This window comes from Dermochelys coriacea, chromosome 8, assembly GCF_009764565.3.
Source record: "Dermochelys coriacea isolate rDerCor1 chromosome 8, rDerCor1.pri.v4, whole genome shotgun sequence".
NCBI classification, from domain to species: domain Eukaryota; kingdom Metazoa; phylum Chordata; order Testudines; family Dermochelyidae; genus Dermochelys; species Dermochelys coriacea.
In genome coordinates, this window is record NC_050075.1 from 3,291,394 (window position 1) to 3,315,237 (window position 23,844).

General features: G+C 44.8%; 1 protein-coding gene across 2 annotated transcripts in view; it reads left to right on the top strand.

Annotated features, from left to right (window-relative positions):
* Positions 1-23,844, top strand: part of LOC119860662 (T-cell immunoglobulin and mucin domain-containing protein 4-like) — a 33,132-nt gene that overhangs the window by 3,727 nt on the left and 5,561 nt on the right. Inside the window, exons 2-8 of one of the 2 annotated variants that reach the window (XM_043520271.1) lie at positions 5,624-5,968; positions 7,491-7,718; positions 8,971-9,054; positions 14,717-14,836; positions 19,352-19,407; positions 21,228-21,318; positions 23,142-23,181. In XM_043520271.1, coding sequence (XP_043376206.1) covers positions 5,624-5,968; positions 7,491-7,718; positions 8,971-9,054; positions 14,717-14,836; positions 19,352-19,407; positions 21,228-21,318; positions 23,142-23,181 — 964 coding nt within the window. The remainder of the gene's footprint in view (positions 1-5,623; positions 5,969-7,490; positions 7,719-8,970; positions 9,055-14,716; positions 14,837-19,351; positions 19,408-21,227; positions 21,319-23,141; positions 23,182-23,844) is intronic. The other variant, XM_043520272.1, reaches the window with a different exon arrangement.

Sequence of the window (23,844 nt, forward strand, 5' to 3'; positions counted from 1 at the left end):
GGGCCTTACATATAGCCAATAGTGTGATTTTGTTTAACTGAACGAAAGGTACAGCTACACTGCCTCTGGGAGGTACTTCCCAGCTCAAGTAGTCTGCTCAAAATAGCTGTGAAGCTGGAGGTAGCAAGGGTGGTTGCTCGGGTTACTCTGCTGAATGCATACTCGGGGGTTCAGGCGGGTTAGTACCCAGGCTATTCTGAACTGCCACCCATGCTACCCCCCGCTACGCGGCTCTTTTTAGCTCAAACAAAGTTACATGTGTCTGTTTCCTCAAACTGGGAAGCACCATCCCAGCTGCAGTTTAGATGAGGCCTAAGATTAAGAGATGCTGTTACAAGCCGTTAGAAAGCCCTTGGCTAATTTAAAACGTGGTTATTGGATTCATATTCTTTCATCTTTGCTAGTCCTCTCAGGAATGTTAGCAACACAGGAAGAAAAGGAGGAAGGGAAACTCCAGGGACTGCATATTTCTAGTGCCAGTGCTCTTTGGAAACTGTCTTAGACATTCTGGTGCCTAATTCCATTTTTTTGTAAACTCCAATTTCCGCTGTTCTCCAGGGTAGAGAATGCAAATGAGTGACCTTTTCTCATTGTAAGCATTTGCCTAATGGCGCTCCTTTTGTGTTGGGTAACATGAAGGTGACAGAAGATGTTCACATTCCCAAAGCTGTAGGGTTCCTACTTCCTAGCAGCTTGGAAATGAACAGGAGGCACTCCATCTGGTCTTATTTTATGCACCTCTGACCTGGGCTACCCTAATACGTATTAATGTTTTCAGCTAACTAGCCCCTTCTCCTGGCTCACCACCTTGGACTGCCAAGGCTGGTTAAGTGAGTTACTTTGCTGTGAAACCATGGTAAAGAGGGCTGAATTCCTCCATTTCAATGCATTGCATTGCATTTTGCTGTAGTACTGCAGCCAGGCAAATAAATTTAGGCTGCCCTAGTAACAAACTAGATCATCATCTTGCAAGGTCTTACGTCTCATAAGGACACTCCTTCGGGTTCCCATGGACATCATTTTAAAGGGCCGAAGCCCTTGCATGTCACTGCATTCTGTGCTGTTTTGTCTGTATGTCTGAATCGACGATTTGAATTTAGAAACCCAAATTGCCATCTGGGTAAGTGATAATGGAACCAAAATGGTATCCCAATAACAAGTGGCAAAATGTACAGACCAAATGTCACTCGGGGAATTGTGCATGGAAAAAATGATGGGCCTATTTGGAAGAATCTCTAGATTACCTGGGAGTCATGCCAAGAAGAAAGGAAGTTCACTCAGCTGACTAAGAGGACCTGCTGAGCTGAACCAGGGCCATGGCTGCTGGTAACAGCACCAACTGCCTCACTTCCTCTGTGGGATAAGTGAGCTGGAGAGGGCCTAGACCAATAGGGTCATCCTGCACTAGGGCTACTGCAATAGCTAGGCACTGGAGTTGAAGTGCAATGTGTTATGGAACCAACTATCAGGAGACCAAGTCATGGGTGGTCTGGCCTAGTGGTTGGATCAGGGGTCAGCATCAGAGTCTGAATATCCGAGTCCAGGGTCAAGATAGAGTCAGAGCCAGAAATCAGAGCTAACAGTGAGAACTGAAGCCAGTTCAAATGCCAGAGCCAGGAATTGAAACTGTGGGGTCAGAACGGGATTACATGGAGCCAGGGAAGGCAGGAACAGGGCTGGTTCTGAGGCTGGGACAGGACTGGAACCAGGGCATGTGCAGGGCAGGTCTGGGTTGGAGCAAGGAAAAGACAAGGAGACATGCTCCTCCTCATGGCCCTTGTTCAGCATGATGCTAGAAATGACCAGGGACAGAATACAAGGAAAGTAGAAAAAATAATTAAAACTTCAGGGGACATGGGGCAGGTCATACAGCCTGGAATAGACAGGAGGGGGCAAATCCTCTGCTTGCTAATGTCCCCTCAAGTCAATGGAGTTAGGCCAGCAGAGAATTTGCCCCAATATGTGAACTCTTCTTTTTTTTTATTACAGTGCCCTTAGCTAAAAGAACCATCCCTGGCAGAACCATCCCTGTTATCTCTGGTTTCAGAATCACACCCACAGCCATCCAGCAGGGGTGCTGTGTGGCAGGGAGACACACCCGGGGCTAAATGAGATGGGTTTGTCTAGAAATGCAAAGTAAAGCTGAACACACTAATAGCCCGATCCTGCTCTTGCAGTGTAGCTCCAGTGGAGTTACTCCAGGTTTACAGCGGTCTACTTGAGGATCATCGGGTTCAGTATGCTTTGTATTCAGGTGAATGCAGTGCCCAGGAAAGGTGCTGGCCCATTTGATAACTGGGGTTGGGGGTGGAGCCAGCTCTGCAGAATGAAGACCTACCTTTATTTATTCTCAGAACAGGCACAGCATAAGCAATGGCAGGGCAAGCTTCCAGCACTGGCCTGCCAATGTACCTCAACCCTGAGTTGAGAGACCACCTCTAGACACATGTGGGTGATTCATAGATTCATAGATTCATAGATACTAAGGTCAGAAGGGACCACTCTGATCATCTAGTCCGACCTCCTGCACAGCGCAGGCCACAGAATGTCACCCACCACTCCTATGAAAAACCTCACCCATGTCTGAGCTATTGAAGTCCTCAAATCATGGTTCAAAATTTCAAGGAGCAGAGAAGCCTCCCTCCAGTCAACCATGCCCCATGCTACAGAGGAAGGCAAAAAAACCTCCAGGGCCTCTCCAATCTGCCCTGGAGGAAAACTCCCTCCCGACCCCAAACATGGCAATCAGCCAAACCCTGAGCACATGGGCAAGATTCACCAGCCAGATACCCAGGAAAGAATTTTCTATAGTAAATCAGATCCCATCCATCTAATATCCCATCTCAGGGGATTTGGCCTATTTACCCTGAATATTTAAAGATCAATTACTTACCAAAATCCCATTATCCCATCATACCATCTCCTCCATAAACTTATCGAGTAGAATCTTAAAACCAGATAGATCTTTTGCCCCCACTGCTTCCCTTGGAAGGTTATTCCAAAACTTCACTCCTCTGATGGTTAAAAACCTTCGTCTGATTTCAAGTCTAAACTTCCTGGTGGCCAGTTTATACCCATTTGTTCTTGTGTCCACATTGGTGCTGAGCTGAAATAATTCCTCTCCCTCTCCTGTATTTATCCCTCTGATATATTTATAGAAAGCAATCATATCTCCCCTCAACCTTCTTTTAGTTAGGCTAAACAAGCCAAGCTCCTTAAGTCTCCTTTCATAAGACAAGTTTTCCATTCCTCGGATCATCCTAGTAGCCCTTCTCTGTACCTGTTCCAGTTTGAATTCATCCTTTTTAAACATGGGAGACCAGAACTGCACACAGTATTCTAGGTGAGGTCTCACCAGTGCCTTGTATAACGGTACTAAACCTCCTTATCCCTACTGGAAATGCCTCTCCTGATGCATCCCAAAACCGCATTAGCTTTTTTTCACAGCCATATCACATTGGCAGCTCATAGTCATCCTATGATCAACCAATACTCCAAGGTCCTTCTCCTCTTCTGTTACTTCTAATTGATGCGTCCCCAACTTATAACTAAAATTCTTGTTATTAATCCCTAAATGCATAACCTTACACTTCTCACTATTAAATTTCATCCTATTACTATTACTCCAGTTTACAAGGTCATCCAGATCCTCCTGTATAATATCCCGATCCTTCTCCGAATTGGCAACACCTCCCAGCTTTGTATCATCTGCAAACTTTATTAGCACACTCCCACTTTTTGTGCCAAGGTCAGTAACAAAAAGATTAAATAAGATTGGTCCCAAAACTGATCCCTGAGGAACTCCACTGGTAACCTCCCTCCAACCTGACAGTTCGCCTTTCAGTAGGACCCGTTGCAGTCTCCCCTTTAACCAATTCCTTATCCACCTTCTGATGTTCATATTGATCCCCATCTTCTCCAATTTAACTAATAATTCCCCATGTGGCACGATATCAAATGCCTTACTGAAATCTAGGTAAATTAGATCCACTGCATTTCCTTTATCTAAAAAATCTGTTACTTTTTCAAAAAAGGAGATTAGGTTGGTTTGGCACGATCTACCTTTTGTAAAACCATGTTGTATTTTGTCCCATTTACCATTGACTTCAATGTCCTTAACTAATTTCTCCTTCAAAATTTTTTCCAGGACCTTGCATACTACAGATGTCAAACTAACTGGCCTGTAGTTACCTGGATCACTTTTTTTTCCTTTCTTAAAAATAGGAACTATATTAGCAATTCTCCAATCATTCGGTACTATTCCTGTGTTTACAGATTCATTAAAAATTCTTGCTAATGGGCTTGCAATTTCAGGTGCCAATTCCTTTAATATTCTTGGATGAAGATTATCTGGGCCCCCCGATTTAGTCCCATTAAGCTGTTTGAGTTTCGCTTCTACCTCAGATATGGTAATATCTACCTCTATATCCTCCTTCCCATTTGTCATGCTAATACTTGATACTTGGCCTAACTGCTGAGACAGGCATTTAGAGCCAATTGTAACATCTTTTTTTTTTTTTTTGGTGGGACAGGGATGGGGTTGGACTGAGACTGCCAAATTCATTTCACACCAGGTCACCAAATAGATGGCAACCACTTTCAGACCAGTTTGGGCTGGGATTGAAATGGTGACCACAAGGTGAAAGACTTTCCTGAGTAACTTGGGTCCCATTTTTCTCAGCTTTCCTGTGGAATCTGCGATGCTCAAGTACAAGTAATATAGTCTCCGTTTCAATAGACACACCAATTGTTCAACCCATGGGTTTTAAAAGATTGTTGCTCTATATTCCCTCCTCAGGCATCTCCTTTGCCAGGATGCCTGGAAAAAATGATGATGATAATAATAATAAAAAGAAATAATAAGAAAAGGAGTACTTGTGGCACCTTAGAGACTAACAAATTTATTAGAGCATAAGCTTTCGTGAGCTACAGCTCACTTCATCTCACGAAAGCTTATGCTCTAATAAATTTGTTAGTCTCTAAGGTGCCACAAGTACTCCTTTTCTTTTTGCGAATACAGACTAACACGGCTGCTACTCTGAAACCAATAATAATAATAGTACTCTTCACAGCTCAGGAGAGATGGGAGCATTCCCTATCTTTGTGTCCCTCCCTTCCCTCAGGGTAAGTGAGTATTGACCTCCCATCACCTTGTAACTCCTTCTCCTCCCACACTGGAGCCATTGGCTCAGTGTTCCTCACCTTTTGGTTGAGTAGGGAGCATTCTGGTGGTCATAAGTCTGCTCATCCCACTGCACAGCACAACTGCAGGACAATGAGAGCAAAGACTAATATGCAACAAGATGCAGGCCTCTGATCAAGACTGGGAAGGCTGCATCTTCTTTGCTAATAGCACTTGCTTATGTCCTTTCCAGAGTATCTTAGATGGTTTCTCCGGCAGGGCTCAGACTGGGATGACCCAAGGGGTCACTAGTCCACTATTAAAACAAACTAACTAATGGAGGTACATGGGGGAAAGGTAAAAGGAGATCCCCTTCTTACTTAAATATTTACCTGACTGTCCTGTTCTCGGGATATGGTACTGCGTGAGATTGAGGAGTAGGACTGTGTATCCATGGACTAAAAGGCCTTGACTTTGCTTTTCCCTGCTCTTTCTCCCCAGCACATGGTGTGTCTGACATAGTAGTGAGAGCAAAGGTGGGGCAGTCCGTCAAACTACCCTGCACCTACAGCGTTAGACAAATGAGTGACATCAGTGTCATGTGCTGGGGCCGGGGAATCTGTCCGTCGTCTAAATGCAGCAGTGAAATTGTTCGCACTGATGGGTGGAAGGTGATATCTACACAGAGTGGCAGATACCAACTAAAAGGTTCTATCCCCAGAGGGGATGTCTCTCTGACTATAAGCAATGTGGACCACAAAGACAGAGGGGCGTACTGCTGCCGCATAGAGATCCCTGGATGGTTCAATGATATCAAACGAAACCTGAATTTGCAGGTTTACAGAGGTGAGCAAAACTCTCTTCTCTCTCTGTAGATAGAAATCCATTCTTCTGCCATTGAGGCTTAGACTATGCACCTTAGAGAAAAGAAAAGGAGTACTTGTGGCACCTTAGAGACTAACAAATTTATTTAAAATAAATTTCTTAATTTTAATAAATTTGTTAGTCTCTAAGGTGCCACAAGTACTCCTGTTCTTTTTGCAGATATAAACTAACACGCTTGCTACTCTGAAACCTAAAATATATTAATTTACCCTCCTTGTTTCTCTTGACAGAGAAACAGGGGTGTGTTTGGTGAACATTCAAGGCCAGTGATCTGTGCTGTGCTCTAAACTATGAGTGGACATGTGTAGACATACAGTAGTGAACAATCCTATTTCATCATGCAAGAGCTGGGTGGGAAACAGTTTCCCATCCCATAGATAGTCTCAAGAACAAAAAAATTTTTTGTCTTGAATCAAGACAAAAAGTCAAAATCTTGAAAATATTCACAAACTGAAAAATTCACAAACCAAAGAACAGTTGTTGTTTTTTTTCATTTCAAGTCAATCGAAACATTTTGTTATGCTAATTTTGAAATGTTTCTTTTTGACTTTCACCTTTTTAAAATCTTTTTCACTCTAATTAGTCTAAATTTCAAAATGAAGAGTCATTCTGAACTGGAAGATTGGAATTTTTCATTTTGAAAAAAAATCAAAATGTTTCCTTTTGACTCTTTTGAAATGTTTTTTTTTTCCTCAACACTTTTTGTTTGTCCGTTTGAGTTAGGAAATTCATCAAACCCAATCCTGTTTTGGGAACCATCTTGATTTTCATGAATCAGCATTTTTCAACAAAGAACTATTAAAACATTCACAGCTGCCTCTAGTCATGGGGAGGGACTAGTGAAGTCCTTTTCAACCTCAGTCTGAAGTGCACTTTCATATTACAGCGCCCTAGGGAGTTTCAGTACAAACAGGTGCAATTCCACTGAAGTCAATGGAGTCACACCTGCTCACATTTGACCTCATTGCTTTAGCACCAGTTGGTCATTCAGTTAATTTTTTTTTTTGTTTCCACAGCCTGAGGAAGACACAGCACAACTCAGGATGATGGCTGGTCAAACATTATCTCGCAACTTTTTTGATTTTTTTTGGACAGAAAATTGAGCGTTTTTTTTTAACTTAACAAAAATGTTCTTAGAACGTGTCTGCTTTCCTTGAAAAAATTTGATTTTTCATCCCAAAAATGAAAATTCCAAATCGAGAAATGTTTGGCTTTAGGGATTTTGGCTGTAAATTTTCAGTTTTTGGATTGTCCATTTTTGGACAAAAAATCAACATTGGCCACGCAAAAAAACATTTTTCCAACCAGCTCTAATTTGAGACTCATTTCTGACCTAATTAACTGGCCTTTTAAATTAACTGTTCATCAGCCTCTTTTCAGAGTTTTGGTAAATAGATTGTTTAAATTCAATTATGGTTTGGCTTTATTTTACTTAAGTTCTATTGAAGATGTTCTGATCTGGCTTCTCTTTATTTCATTTCAGCACCCACTACTCCCGCAACAACAACCACAACTGCCCTCCCAACACCCACTACTCTGCCCCTGACAACCACTATTGCACTCCCAACACCCACTACTCCTGCAATGACAACCACAACTGCCCTCCCAACAACTTTTCCTTCCCCGACAACCATTTTTCAGACAGCTTCTGTGTGGACTGAAGATGATGATTTCATATTTTTCACAACAGAACTTGTTCTCCCTACTGCAGGTATGAAAAGCAGACAGCTCTGAGCACCTCTCTCACTGTGCCATGGCAAGGTTGGCACAAAAAGGGCAGAAAAACCTACCTTAATATGGAGCACTCCTGTTACCCCAGCACATGCTGATGTATTATCTGTTCTTTTACCTATTAAGTGAGGGATGCTTTCAGTCTACTTTGCCACCCCTTTTAGGCTGAAAGTTTTTATGTAACTTTGTTTCATTTTGATGCTATTGAGCCATATCCTTTTACTAATACTGGTATAAATTTACAATAACTCCATCGCTTCAATTCTCTGCTGGAAGGCATTTTAAGAATTAATGTTGTAGATTTCACTGTGTCTAGAAGTGGTGCTGACTCTTCTGTGTCATATATACTTCTCTGTTGCATTCATACATCTCTCTCTGTACTGTCTCCACTTCCCTGCTCCACAAGACACAGTCCAGTTCCACTTACCTTCCCTTCTGCTCTTTCTTGTTTTCCTCAAGCACCTTTGTGATGTGAACACCTATGCCACTTAGAGACTCTCCAGAGACTAGATCTTCTGGTTTAGAATGCCTTAGGCTGGTAGTGAGTGATGGTGGGACAATAGGGTGAAGAAACAAAGATCCACTCAAGTCTTTATGCTAACTTGGGCCCCAATTCAGGAAAATACCCCTGTGGAGGAAGATTGCTTAAATACCTGCTATGCTTGATGAAGTCAACAGGACTCAAGAACATATTTAAAATGAAGCACATACTTCAGGGCTTTCCTGCGTCAGGGCCTTATTATTAATTAGTTGGCAGCACTGATAAACTACTTGCCCTTTCATTCATTTTCTTAATGCTGATGTTGATCTTGTTTATCTCCAATTTTATCTGTGTCAATGACTTCATTTCCCCAGACTGATGTTTGCACACAATGCTGCTTGTAACTGTTTACAGTTTTTATCCTGGTTGATACTCATTATGACATGAACATTTTGGGACAGACTTTCACAAATGGCCTCCAATACTGCACCCATAATTTCATGCCCACAGTTAAAGGCGGGCTCAATTAATTATGCCCACAGCTGAATGCATTTAGATGCCTACCTGCCAGAATTGCCAGTGAAGTAAGTTATCATAGTTAGGCACCTGAATTGCAGACATAAATAGTGTCTACAAATTTTCACCACATTTAGCTCGTAGCTCAAAATTGTAACAGCAATTTGGAACACCATTTTTAAAAAAAGACTGGTCTTCTTAAGCATCTTATTTTATTTTGTCTCCATGACTACAGAATCACCAACTCCAGATCTGATCTCCGAGAGGACTGAAAATGTCGATCCTGCTTTCATTACAGAAGGTGGTGTTCTCAGTACAGGTATGTGTGATGATAATACAGGTGCAGAAGACATTTGATCACTGGGTTCAGAACTCTGACAAGTCGCCATAACCAGAAGTGTTGGCTATTCTTGAATGTGACTCAAAGATTCATTATAGTTATTTAATCATCTGGAACCAATCTGTATCACGTGTCCCGGTGGATGCTGATTCAGATCAAAATGCTACAGCTGATCAGGAAATCACAGTGTGAGGAGTGAATCCACATCATGGGCGAGAAAGCGTTAAAGGCCAGTTAGACACATTCACTCCACTGGGGCGGTAATTAGATCATTACTTGTCAGCTAGAGAGCATGGGACTAAAGGACGATCAGCTGATGAACTCAACAAACACCTGGGCCTTATAAATAGGCTGAGGGAGTTCAGTATGGTGGGAAAACCTGGAGGCTGGCTGATTCCTGTGAAGGGACAAAATGCCAGAGACTGGAGGCCTCAGGAAAACTAGGGCTGGGTGGGACAGTGCTTTATACCTGAGCCAGGGAAGGCAGGGAAACCCCATGGGAAGGTTTCAGAGTAGCAGCCGTGTTAGTCTGTATTCGCAAAAAGAAAAGGAGGACTTGTGGCACCTTAGAGGCTAACAAATTTATTTGAGCATAAGCTTTCATGAGCTACAGCTCACTTCAGTGGAAAATACAGTGGGGAGATTTATATACACAGAGAACTTGAAACAACGGGTGTCACCATACACACTGTAACGAGAGTGATCAGGTAAGGTGAGCTATTACCAGCAGGAGAGCGGGGGGCAGAGGGGGAACCCTTTTGTAGGGATAATCAAGGTGGGCCATTTCCAGCAGTTGACAAGAACGTCTGAGGAACAGTGGGGGGGGGGGGGAATAAACTTGGGGAAATAGTTTTACTTTATGTAATGACCCATCCACTCCCAGTCTCTATTCAAGCCTAAGTTAATTGTATCCAGTTTGCAAATTAATTAGTTCTGATGTAAGGGATGTGCCCCAGTATGTATTTTTTGTACCAACAGGGTTACCATACGTCCATATTCTCCTGGACGACGATTTAAGAACCAAAAAGCCTGACCTGTCCAGGAAAATACAGATGTATGTTAACCCTGCCTACAGTTCTTTTTTAAAAAGATGGGCCTGAGCTAGAAATGAGCTCCGTTTCACATGTGTGGGTCCCCGCCACTCCCTGGGGGTGTGCTAGGGTGACCAGATGTCCCGGTTTTATAGGGACAGACCCGATTTTGGGGTCTTTTTCTTATATAGGCTCCTATTACGCCCCATCACCTGTCCTGATTTTTCACATTTGCTGTCTGGTCACCCTAGGGTGTGCACATGTGTGGGTCCCAGCTGCTCCCTGCCCCCCTTATTGAAGCAGATGTGCAGGGTTACTGCCCTGGGAACTGCAGGGCACCAGTGAACATGGGCCAGCTGCAGACAGGGGCGTGGGGCAGGGCTAGCTGGAGGCAGGGGGTGCAGGGCTGGCTGCGAGCAGGGCAGGGGGTGCGGCAGGGACTGGAGACGGGCTGGCTATGGGCAGGGAGTGTGGGGGTGGCTGGAGACAGGTTGGCTGCGGGCAGGGGATGCGGGAGGTGGCTGGAGGCAGGGGCTGGCTACGGGCAGGGGGTGCAGGGGGTGGCTGGAGACGGGCTGGCTGCAGGCAGGGCAGGGGGTGCGGCAGGGGCTGGCTGCAGGTAGGGCAGGGGGTGCGGCAGGGGCTGGAGACGGGCTGGCTGTGGGCAATGGGTGCAGGGGTGGCTGTAGACAGGCTGGCTGTGGGCACGGGGTTCAGCAGGGGCTGGCTGTGGGCAGGGGGTGCAGGGATGGCTGGAGGCAGGGGCTGGCTACGGGCAGGGGGTGCGGGGGTGGCTGGAGATGGGCTGGCTGCAGGCAGGGCAGGGGGTGCGGCAGGGGCAGGCTGCAGGCAGGGCAGGGGGTGTGGCAAGGGCTGGAGGCAGGGCTGGCTGCGGCAAGGAGGTGCGGGGGCTGGCTGCAGGCAGGGGGTTCAGGGGGTGGCTGCGGGCAGGGCAGGGGGTGCGGGGGTGGCTGGAGGCAGGGGCTGGCTGCAGGCAGGGGGTGCAGGGGTGGCTGTGGGCAGGGCAGGGGGTGCCGGGGGTGGCTGGAGGCAGGGGCTGGCTGCAGGCAGGGGGTGCAGGGGCTGCAGGCAGGGCAGGGCAGGGTGTGCCGGGGGTGGCTGGAGGCAGGGGCTGGCTGCAGGCAGGGGGTTCAGGGGGTGGCTGCGGGCAGGGCAGGGGGTGCGGGGGTGGCTGGAGACAGGAGCTGGCTGCAGGCAGGGGGTGCGGGGGTGGCTGGAGGCAGGGCAGGGGGTGCGGGGGTGGCTGGAGGCAGGGGCTGGCAGGGTGGTGGGTGCTCATGGGGAGAGCAGCTCGGAGCAGCCCGAGCAGCAGGACGCAGCCCTGGCCCAGCAGAGCAGCCAGGGACCCACCAGGCAGCAGCAGGAGCCCCAGGGCCCAGGGAGCAGCAGCACCAGGGCTCGTGGCCAGGGCCAGGGGCAGCCCACGTGTCTCCCGCAGCACAGCGCCCCTGGTGGCCGGAGGAGGAATTACATCACTTCCCAGCCGGAGCCCAGCAAAGCCCCTGCACCTGCAGGGAAGCGGGTTAATAACCGGTTCTAAAACTGCTTCAAAATTTAACAACTGGTTCGTGCGAACCGGTACGAACTGGCTCCAGGTCACCACTGGTTGCTGGTGAGTATTTGCTTCAGGTTCAGTAACACTTGCACATTTTGTTACTCTGGAAGTGGTTTGACCTAGCCACATCTCAGCCAGCGGGCTGAGTGACACACAAAGACAGGTGTCCTGCAGGGGGTGCTGGAGATGCAAACCTCTGCAACACCGCACCCTGACACAAGGGGGACTCTTGAGGTGATGATGCACCATTACACACAGTTTCTAGTATCCCAATGGAAATTGGAGGACAGTAGGTCACTACTGTAGGGTCTCTAATGCATATCGATCTCCATCCGGCTGTAACATTTCCCCACTTCACTAACTGGAACGGGCCTTGTTTGTTCCTGAGTCCTGTCCTTGTCCAAGGTACTGCTTTCTGAGATTTGATCTGACATCAATTCAAATGTGGCAGCCGCCCTCTTGGCCAGCACACCAGGGACTGAACCAGGGACGTCCAGAACTAAAGGCATGAGCTGCTAAGCCTGAGTTAAAAAGCCAAGCCTCTATAAGCGGGAGCTGCCACTGCTCGGCCCAAAGGGCAACCTGTACCACACACTCACCAGTGGGTTAGGCAGGCTCATGGAGCATCTTACCGAAAGCCCATTGAAGTCAAAAGAAAAACACCCATTGACCTTGGATCTAGCACAGAACATTCAGCGGCACACAGTATGTAGGTAACCCCAGTCCCCTCCTATCTAAATTTATTTAACTCCTTGTGACTATGGAAAGCAGCAGGGAATTACAACAGCCTTCTAATAATGTCATCTCCAGTCCTCCTTCAAGGTAGAAATAATTGGGACGCAAAATAGTTCCTTTGTCTCATAATTGAACAAATAAGGCCATGTTAAGTTTGACCACGCTGGATGCTTCCTTCATCCTGGCCAATCATGCTTCAACGGGAGCTCTCACTGCTACGTTTATTTGCATACGAGCTCATTACTTTCTCATGAGGCACCATCAACTCTTTCCTCTACTGCATATAATAATGTAGAGGCTGCGATTTCAGTTCTACAACACCATAGTTTTGCAGTTAAACTGATTTGAAACAAACGATGAAAGAAATTCAAACTGGATTTTTTTTCTTCTTCACAGAACAGTTAAAATTCAAAGGCCAAATTAGAAGAGTGACACTTGGAAAAGTGACCTGTGTGTTGTCTCCCCACCCACCCCCCACAATGTCAATAGCTCACTTGTGGAAATGTCAGCAAATAGAGGCTTAAAAAAGAGGAAATCCAAACTTCAAGAATAACAATGCACCAAGAAGTCATTGCTCTGACCGTGGGAAACCCATTGCTGTGGTCTTCAACTAGCGCCATGCTGTCTCTCAAGGGCCCCAAGAACAACAGATTTAAGAAATTCTCTTGGTTCAATCACTTCTTGTAGGCACATTTGCTTTCCTGTTTTTTCAGACATAGCTGATGTGTAAAGAGAAAATGGGCTTTCTAAAAACGCTGTCTCACGTTTTGAAGGAAACATTTGTTCCAGCCTTGTAGCTCCCTCCTTGGTTAAGACACAAGTGAACAGGAGTGTGCTGGCCCTTGTGGATATTCATTCAAGTCTCATAGCCCGTTAGCCCCCATTGGCAGGCTTTGTTCAGGAAAGGCTAAAAACTCGAGCAGCAGGAGGTGTTGCAAATCAGGACTGAGTAGAGCTGTGTGGGAGAAGCTTGCCCACAAAGTCGGCCCATGGAGTTCCTAGCATTAAACTGAGCTTTTAGCCCCTCGTTCTTTCAGCATCTGAAGTGGAGGCAAAGCACCGGAGGTGTGTACTGCTCAGCCTTTGGTGGTAGGACCCTCAAGGTTCAGAGGTGGTAGGGCGAGGGGATGAGGTGTTTGAATTGCACTCAGATCTGAATTTTGAGGCCAGACTGAAATCCAGGTCTGGCTCCATATTCAGCTCTCCATTTCGCACTTTGGGCCCAGGCCTACATATCATACAATCCACTTTCCTTCCTTGTGCTCCATCAGTTGGGCATTGCTCTGCAGGGACGTTACTGGAGTAAAAAACATCATATTTAAGCTGACCGATGAAGCGTTTATTAGGTTACTTTGAGGAGCCACTGAATGATATCTTCTCACATGCTGTAGCCTAAAGTGATTTGATCCAGTGCAAAGAACATATGAAAATGCTTACTCTGTAAGTGGTAACCCATGTTCTAAATGGCCTGCAAAGCGCTCTGATGGAGTAGAAAAACATAGTAAACCATTGCAGCTTAAACTCCCTGATCAGATCATTCAGCGTATGTCTACACTGCAATAAAACCCTGTGGTGCCAAGTTTCAGAGCCCAGGTCAGTCTACACGGCTATTTTTAGCCCCTCAGCCTGAGTCCTGTGAGCCCAAGTCAGTTGACCTCGGCTCTGAGACTCAGTGCTGTGGATCTCTTCATGCAGTGTAGACGTACCCTCTGTGTGTTTCCTTCTGCCTTCCATGGCTGAGAGAGGCAGCAACAGGACTGATGAAATCACGTGTTGCAGTCCTTCTTCTTCTGAGCTTCTGCATTCCAAAGCAGTGTTTACTCGAGGAATTGCTTTTAGCTTGTCTTCTTATGCTTTGTTTCAGTGACTGGAGTTGCCACTGTCCAAACATCTACTGTGAGGACTGATGATAGTCACACATCCACAGACAGTCCATTTCCTACAGGTAGAGAGAATGTCACCATTTGCAAATATACCATGTTTAATGCTAGTAGTGCCTTCCAGGGAATGAGCCAAATTATCCTGTAAGGTGGCTAGATTTGATCTGGGTGTGGTCTGCTCTAGGGGGAATCAGTGGCTGCAAAAAATACATTGTGAAAACGTGACCTGACAGGATTTGGACCTCTTTGTTACAGTGGCTCTGACTTCAGTATGCTACACTTACATACTGATCAAATGTAGCACGGCTTATTTCAGCAAAATAACAGGACAGGCCTACTGTATTGTGAAAACTCTGAAATCTGGGGTGAACCCCAGGAGTCCTGAGACTGTTAGAAGTTTCTGTTTATTTTAATTCCAGGGACAGTTCCCCCAGTTACGGTCCAGACAGCCCCTGAGGCAAGTGAAGTGAATGCTATTTCTTACGCTACATTTCCCTTGACATCTGTGGGAGACTCGGCAAAAGAGGGTCTCGGTGAAGGTCTGGAGAATATAATTAATTTTTATATTTGCTGTAGCCTCGTAGGTGTGTATGGGTTTGCAGAGGACAGTGGAGTTGTCAGTGAAGATCAATTAATGGGATGGACAGGCAGTTTAGGAAGAAAGCTGAGAAGTTCCCTTTTTTATATTACCCTGCACAAACAATAGAGAACAGGGATATAAGGAGAGGATCCTGCTCTCAGGTGTACATGCGGGGTAACTCCACTGAAAGCTGTCTGACTGAGAGCAGAATATGACCCATGGAATTCAAATCTTTCTACTGCCCTTAATAAAGCAGTGTACCTTTCCTCCTCATAAGGGCAGCCTGTGGTTGGGGCAGGAAATCCAATATATATGCATGCCCTGTACCATCTGCTGGTTAAATAGTTCATCTCGGCACACCACAGCCTAATCTGCGGAGCACAGCACGGTTCTGTAGGTGGCTGCCAAGCAATTCAGAGGCACATTTATTATGTCTGTCATTGTTGCAGTTTTAAATTCACAAGCCATACATTTAGGGCAAAGGCCTGATTGCACTGAAGTCAGTGACAACGCCTGCCCCGCCCAACCCATCCACCCACACATCTCCCCGTTGCTGACTCCAGCGAAGCATCGTTTGTCCCTGAGTGTGTTGCTACATCCTGTAGAAAGGAGAAGTGGGATAGATGAGGTGGTCACACATTTTGTTGCTTCTGTAGGCTGTGCATTACCCACATACCAGAGGCCCCTTGCACCCTCCCCCATGCCCACCTCCACAAGTTACCTGCGTGCCACGCTCCCATCCTTCTCTATTTCAGGGTCTCTCTGCACCTCCTGCCACTCATGCCAAGGGCTATATGTACTCTTCATTTCCCCCTCCCCCCCATACCAGAATCCCCATCCTTCCTCCCTCCCATGCCAGGGGCTCCATGTGCCCCCATTCTCCCCTTTGCTCAACCGGTACAGTATTTCATACCATGAGGCTGTTCCTAAATGCAAAACTCAGCTCATGCTTAACTACGGAGCCTTAATTAGTACCTGCCCAATATTTAGAGGCTCAACCCGATAGCTAATTTGGATCTCTCTGTTTTAATGACCACCCATTGTGCCTGCTCTTTGAATTGTCTTGTTGGTGTTATGAGAATGGAATATCTGAATTTAGTTCTGGGTTTTGGTGGCACTTTTTTTTTTTAAACATCCGTTTTGTTTCAGTGACAACATTTTTTCCACCTGCTAGTCACACTTATCAAGGATTGAATAAAAGTGCATCTATTTCTTATATACCCCCCAAAAAGATTGCTCTGCGGGTAGGGAGAACATTATTGAAATTAAATACAATGATCCAAGCCATTCTCATGACTACTACTGGCATTTATCACATAGCAGGACGGCTGGAATTGAGACCCGCATGGGGTAGTATGTCTCCTGATGGTTCTCATTTAGTTTAGCAGGTCCTTGGATAATTGGTCCTTTGCTGAAGGCAAAACTCTAACATGTTTTGTTTGAGCAGCCTCTTTGATATTGCTAAGGAGGAATTTATGCCAGAAATCAGATGATTATTGCTTTTTGATTGGGATGGGAATCAAGCACAGATGGACCTGACCCAGCCCATGAGGAAATGCAGTGAATGTGCTATTGTGTTGAGTACATTATTTTACAAAGGGGCTGCCCTGCTGATGTTCTAGCTGGAACTCTAAATGGAACAGTGTGGTATCAAGACCAACGACAGAGCCTGAACCAGCAAACAACACACCACTGTTTAAATGAGTCACACTCTCACACACCCATGCAAAGGAATTATGACTGACTTCTCCCAAGAACAGAGTGAAGTAGATGTAAGTGACAAAATACTGAAGAGTAGCTGAATGATATTGAATAAAAAGAGAGGCCAATTTTTGTTGCTGACTTTAATTCCATTTATCATGCCATTGCATTAGGTCCTTTGTGAACAAATGTGTTCAACACAATACATTGATTAAAAGCACACTGCACTTTAAGCATGGTGTAAGTTAAGGCTAGTAAGTTGCTAGTGAAATCTTGGAGTGAAAGTGAGGATTGGAACTGACCTCTCTCTAAACAAAAATTTCAAATTCTGTGGGCTAAATGCTCAAACCTAGCCAGCTGACCTACATGCACAAGTATAGTATCCCCAACTAACTGAGCACTAACATTCCCACGTAAGCAGACGAACTCTACTTTTGCATGTATAATTTATGAGGCCAGTTTGGCAAACTGCTCCCTACTATTTTAATGACAAGCATCGCACATCAATTTGTTCATTGTTGCATATTCCTGCAAAAGCAGCACCTGGAGGAATGTGCTTCTGGAATTAATGAACTCCAAGGTGGTGGAACGCAGTAGCCTGAAGTTGGATCAGAAGAATGCTAGACCCAGGTCCCAACTGATAAAACCTTCTGTGTTAGGAAGTGCCCAGTCTGGAAGCCGTGGAGTTGTAAGTCAAGTCAGAATTGGGCTCCTTTTTATTAGCTACTTTCCACTGCTCCACTCACATGTCTTCTTAAAAATTTTATTTTTGTTTCTTTCAAGATAAATAAAAAGAGAAACAGCTCTGGGGGAGCAGAGGACAGCATATTATATCAGAAGTACAAGGAAACCTGTGTTCCACAATGGGGGCTTTAATATACATAAAAACACAGCTTCATTTTTATACAACAAATTTAATTATATTTAGCACAGTAATTAAATTCTAAATAACAAACTTTCCCTCACATCCATCTAAATCTTCATTATAAATCGAAATACTGATGACATCTTGTTCACCAAATTGATTGGCTTAAGTCTGGAATGGTAGTCAGTTAATTTACCATTTAGTGAAGTCACATGCCTAGACACTTACCACAGAGGTGGTCTTAGGAAGTCTGTTTCTATGTACGGGTGAATGTGCATGTGATTCATTCAGACACCAGAATGTTTTTTCCAGTATAGGTTATGTGGTTACTTTTTATATCACACATTTGCCTTCAGAGCATGATCTGTAATGTCACTGCAGCATCTGTTTGAATGTTAACGTGCCCAACTCAGTAACGCATTGAGTTCAGTGAGTTGCTCTTTAATCACAAGGGGCCCAATCCTGTGAGGCATTTAAGTGTCTCCTGTGAGGAGCTTACTGCTTTCAACTCTAAGACGTCAGCATCGTGCAGAACTGGGTCCATTATAAACTAAGTTCAGTCCATTGCTAGCACTATATCACCATGGCATGATTTAAAGTTCACTGTGAACATGGTTTAAATAAGAAATGAGCAAACAAAGCTTTTCAGAGCATTGCCCTTTGTGATGCATCAGAAATTCACTGTGTTGGGACCACAGCTTCCTTATTTTACAAGTTAAAGAAAATACATAAGAACAGCCATATTGGGTCAGATGAATGGTTCATCTAACCGTTATTCTGTTTTCTGACAGTGGCCAATGCCAGATGCTTCCAGGGGAATAAATAGAACAGGGCAATTATCAAGTGATCTATCCCCAGTTGTCCAGTCCCAGCTCCTGGCAGTCGGAGGTTTAGGGACACCCAGAGCATGAGGTTGTGCCCCTGACCATGTTAGCTAATAGCCATTGGTGGAACTGATTTAATTTTTTTCCACCCAATTATAGGTTTGGCCCTCACAACGTCCCCTGGCCATGAGTTTCACAGGTTGATTGTGTGTTGTGTAAAGAAGCATTTCCTTTTGTTTGAAATCTGTTGCCTATTAAGTTCATTGGGTGACCCCTGGTTCTTGTGTCATGTGCAGGGGAAAATAACACGTCCTTATTCACTTTCTCCGCACCAGTCATGATTATATAGAACCTCTCTCGTATTCCCCCTCATTTATCTCTTTTCTAAGATGAACAGTCCCAGTCTTTAATCTCTCCTCATATGGCAGCTGTTCCATGCCCTTAATAATTTTTATTGTCCTTTTCTGTACCTTTTCCATTTCTAGTTTATCTTTTTTGAGATGGGGTGACCAGAACTGTACACCATATTCAAGGTGTGGGGTACCCTGGATATATATAGAGCAGTGGTTCCCAAACTTGTTCTGCCGCTTGTTCAGGGAAAGCCCCTGGTGGGCCAGGCCGGTTTGCTTACCTGCCGCGTCCACAGGTTCGGCCGATCACGGCTCCCAGTGGCCGCGGTTCACTGCTCCAGGCCAATGGGAGCTGCTGGAAGCGGCAGCCAGTATGTTCCTTGGCCCGCGCCGCTTCCAGCAGCTCCCATTGGCCTGGAGCAGCGAACCACGGCCCCTGAGAGCCGTGATCGGCCGAACCTGCGGACGCGGCAGGTGAACAAACTGGCCCGGCCCCCCAGGGGCTTTCCCTGCACAAGCAGGGAACAAGTTTGGGAACCACTGCCTTAGCTATAAATGAGATTCATCCTACAATTTAAAGCTTCTTTTTTATTTGGGGCCAGATTCTGACATGCTTACTCACATTGAGTAGGACCTTTCTTCACAAATTTGACTTCATATAGTTAGGTTCTGTTCGACAAGGGTATCAGACTTTGGCCTATACTCATTTTATTCTCTGCTTTTTCTGTTGTCAGAGACTTCAACAGATTCAAAACTTCTGTCAGAGGAAAGTGTAGATAATCCAAAACAGGTAAAAACTATTCTAAGTCTGGGAAGCAGAGCTGGGCAAAAATTTTCATGCAAACAGGTTTTCCATCAAAAAATGCAAATTTGGTTTGACTGAAACCATTTGTGAATTTAGGTCACATTCAATGAAGCATTTGAGTTGGAAAAAAAAAGTTTAAAATATTTTTTTTTTGGAAATGTCAAAAACATTTTGCCTTTAGTTTCAGATAGACATATCGTGTTGGAATGTAAAAAATTGAAAGTTTTAAAACTCTGGAAAACAGAACAAAACCTTCCAATATTTATTTTGAGTTGAACAAAAATATTTTTTATTGTTATTTTTCAGCTCAACCACAGAACTAAAAAATCTGCTATTAGCCCAGACCTGCTCAGAAATGTCTGATTAGCTAACAGCCTGCCTGACCTGTCAGTCATTTATATAACGTTTTATGCTAAGGGTACACTGTCTGCAGCGTAGCATGGTAGGTGGTTTTAAAATTTTTACAGGGGAACGTAGGAATTCCCAGACTGGCTCAGACCTATGGTCTATCTCATCCAATTTGCTGTCATTGACAGTGGTCAGCACCGAATGGTTCCAAGGAAGGTGCAAGAAACATTGGCTGATGTGTTGTGCCATTTTTCATGTCACCTACCTTTTGTCCTCTACTGTTCCATACAGTAGCCTTTCTGCTAGTTTGTCCTCACAGATCAGTTATGTGTGGATGACCTGTACCAGCTGAAATGAAAGGGGGGGAGAGGGCTAGAGTGTCTTAGTTGGATGTGTCATGCTGAGTCTGACCAACTACAACATATGGATTTTTATAAGATCAGATGACAATGGCTGTGTGCGAGGCAAGGAAAAGTTTCTCCGCTTCCCTGGTCTCACATCCCAGAACTGTTCCAGATGTGCTGGGCACGGTGATTCTGTGCTGCCTCCCCTCAGTTCCAGAATTAAGTTTTTCTCACTGTATGAAATATTCATGTACTTTGCAGATAAAATTCCTCAGATTCAAACCATGCTGTCTGCTGTGTGGGAATAGGGCAGTGTTTGAAAGGGACAAACACTAGGTAACCCATCTTTGAGGTTCAGACAGTGGTGTTCACTGATGGCTTGTGCTGCAACCTGTGTATCAGACTTTTTCCCTTCTTGGCTAGTGAAGTCTAAAAATCTATAGTTGGTTGAGGTAATATCTTTTATGGGACCAACTTCTGTTGATGAGAGAGACAAGCTTTCAAGCTACACAGAGCTCTTCTTCAGATCTATACCTTTCCCACACTTGAAGAAGAGCTCGGTGTAGCTCAAAAGCTTGTGTCTCTCACCAACAGAAGTGGGTTCCATAAAAGATATTACCTCACCCACCTTGTCTCGCTAATATCCTGGTACAGGCATGGCTACAACAACACTGCATATTGTTGGTTGGGAGAGACAACCATTTCATAATGGGGGCCAGGATCTGGCTCAGATAAAACTGGGGCCTAGATCCAACCACCCCTGGTTTGGGTTTTGCTTAACCAAAACCCACCCAAGGAGATTTTGCAAAAGTAACCTGTGGTTTTGCCAAATCTCCAACTTATGCAAAACAAAAATAAGCTTGGAATTATCACAATACACAATCCAACTATCCTTCAAAACATATCACAAAGTTGCACGTAGAATTCCTGATTTTTCTTCGTATTCATGAGGAAGGCTCAGAAAATCCATCCTGAAATTTACTCTGCAAACTCCTGCTGATTGCAGATACAGTATTTCAGAGTACTCATCGGTCAGAGCAACCAGACCTTAACTAAACTTAACAGAGAAAAAGCATAGTTTAAAAGTCATTTCTGCTTTCTTCCCCCCATTAGCACCTAAAGAATGAAATTCCAACCATAATCATCTCTGTGGTAGTGACAGTCATTCTTCTCTTCATATTGGTGCTGGTAATGTTATTGACATGTAAGTATTGGATGGTAGGAGTCCATTTTAATGCTCTGCATTGGCTGCTGGTCCGATGTTGATCCCTTTTGCATCTTTCTGTCCTCCAAATATTGAATTGCTGACACAAAGGCAGATGTGAACTATGCATTAAATCTTCCTGTTCATTGCCTGAGTGCTTTTGATTCTTGCTGCCTGCATATATGTGAAAACAGTTCATTCTTATTTAGTGAAGACTGGGCCAAAAGTGGGGCCTGGTCATAACCAACCCACTAATGAGAAGGAATTTGAGTCTAACCTCCTGCTAGTTTTACACGGATGTAGCACCCTTGATGTTAAAGAGGAGAATCAGGTTGAAGGTATTTTGGAGCTGCATAATGAAAGGCAGATGTTGAGCTGCAAATCCAGACACGGGGAAACTGATGCTTAAAAGCTTATGCTTAATACATAAGTAACAGCACTGTTTTACAGGCAAGGGAAAAAACAGGTTTGGGGTACAATGTCTTGTTTGGTGGGTATCAGTTACATTTTGTCAAATGAGGAACAAACTATAGAATTTGTTTTGGAAGCAGTTTAATATATAGATATGTACAATGGGCAAATTCTGCTCTCAGTTATGGTAGTGTAAATCTGGAGTGACTCAATTGAAGCAGAGTTTGGTGGCTATACAATGCCTTAGAGACTAACATATTTATTTGGGCATAAGCTTTCATGGGCTAAAACCCACTCCACGAAAGCTTATGCCCAAATAAATTTGTTAATCTCTAAGGTGCCACAAGTACTCCTCATTGTTTTTGCTGATACAGACTAACACGGCTACCACTCTGAAACCTATACGGAGCCTGTTTCTCCCAGTGGTGTTAATGGAGTAATACCTGCATATGGAAAAGCAATGTGGAGAAGAGAATCAGGCTCACAGTACCTATTGCTTATCAAAAGGATGATCTCTCATGCAAGTGCATAGGGGAATTAAGCTTATCACGGTGTTACCTTGATTCCAGGAGTGAGGAGAATACTGATGAATTGGCAGCTAGTAAAACCAGCACTGGTAAAGTTTTTCTTTACAACTGCAGTGAACCTATTTTACTCCAGAACATTACTAGTTACACATAGCCATGTGAGTTCACTCTGTTTAAGAGGTTTTAAAACATTTCAGTGTTCTTAATTCCCCTGAGGATCATGTCACCCTGTTTGTTTGGTGGAGGTTTGCTTTCCTCACAGGCAGGACTGGAAGAGTTTAGGAGGAATTCACTGCTGGCTGTGATGTGGTAGGAAGCAACCTCTAAGGAGCCAAAGCCAGTTCATTACACATGCATGTAACTAGCTTGATTCTGATCTCACTGACAGATTTAGCACTTGTGAAAATACACTGAGTTTACTGGAGTTACTCCTGACACAGGCCGGTATAACTGTGAGTAACGTCTACACAGCAAAAAACTCAGCAGCACCGAGTCTCAGAGCTTGAGGTAAACTGACTCGGACACGAGACTTGTGCTGTGGGACTAAAAATAGCAGTGTAGATATTCAGGCTGGGGCTGGATCCAAGCTCCAAGACCCTCACCCTCTCCGGGTTTCAGAGTGTGGGTCTAGCCCAAACCTGAATATCTACACTGCTATTTTTAGCCCTGCAGTGCAAGCCCGGCAACCCTGAATCAGTTGATGCAGCTCTGAGACTCGCCGCCATGGGTCTTTATTTGCTGAGTAGACGCACCCAGATCGGGGCACTGGTCCCTGCTCAGCTGCTACAACAACATTGTCTCTGTGTCCGAGTGCATTAGAATTTCATTAGAATTATGGTTTTGTTTTTCCTTGTCAGATTCTAATTATCACTGCTTTGTTTCTAGATAAACGCTTGGGGAAGTATCAACTGCATACCATAAAAAGGTAATCTGTTTTGTCATTTCCTACGAAAGGGTCCAAACTTGATCCTACTGAAGGCAATATGGGATTTGCCATTGATTGCAATGGGAGCAGGACAGATTGCACATGTTGCATTAGAACACTGACCTCCAGACTACTTTACTCCGACAATCAAGCATTGCTGCTTAGAAATTGCACATAATGGAGTAACAAATAGACAACCAGAACACTGAAGAACTGCTAATGATGGTGCTTGATGTCATGTAATGACTTCAGTTCAGTGAACTAAATAATCCACTTCAGGATTTGATCAAACACCTGGAGGAAATGGCACATAAGGACCCAACGCACCTTCCACAGATGGAAGCAGGGCTGGGGAATTTTGAGGGGAGACTGGGTGAGGAAAGTGGTCAGTGGAAGCATGTGACTAAAAGGACCAGGCAGAGGAAAAGACGGACTAGTGAAGGAGAAATAGAGCTTAGGAACAGGTTTGCAGAGTTGGAAAATGAAGAAGGGGCTCAGCAGGTACTTGTTGAAGGTGGAAGGGTAAGGAAGAAGAGAAGAGAGGCTAGTCCTATAGGAAAAGCGGAAGAGTCAAGGGAGACTACACCAAATATGAGCCCCAGGAGGATACAGGATGGGTTGAAGAGGATTATAAGGGAAAATAGGAATGGAAAGAACTTGCAG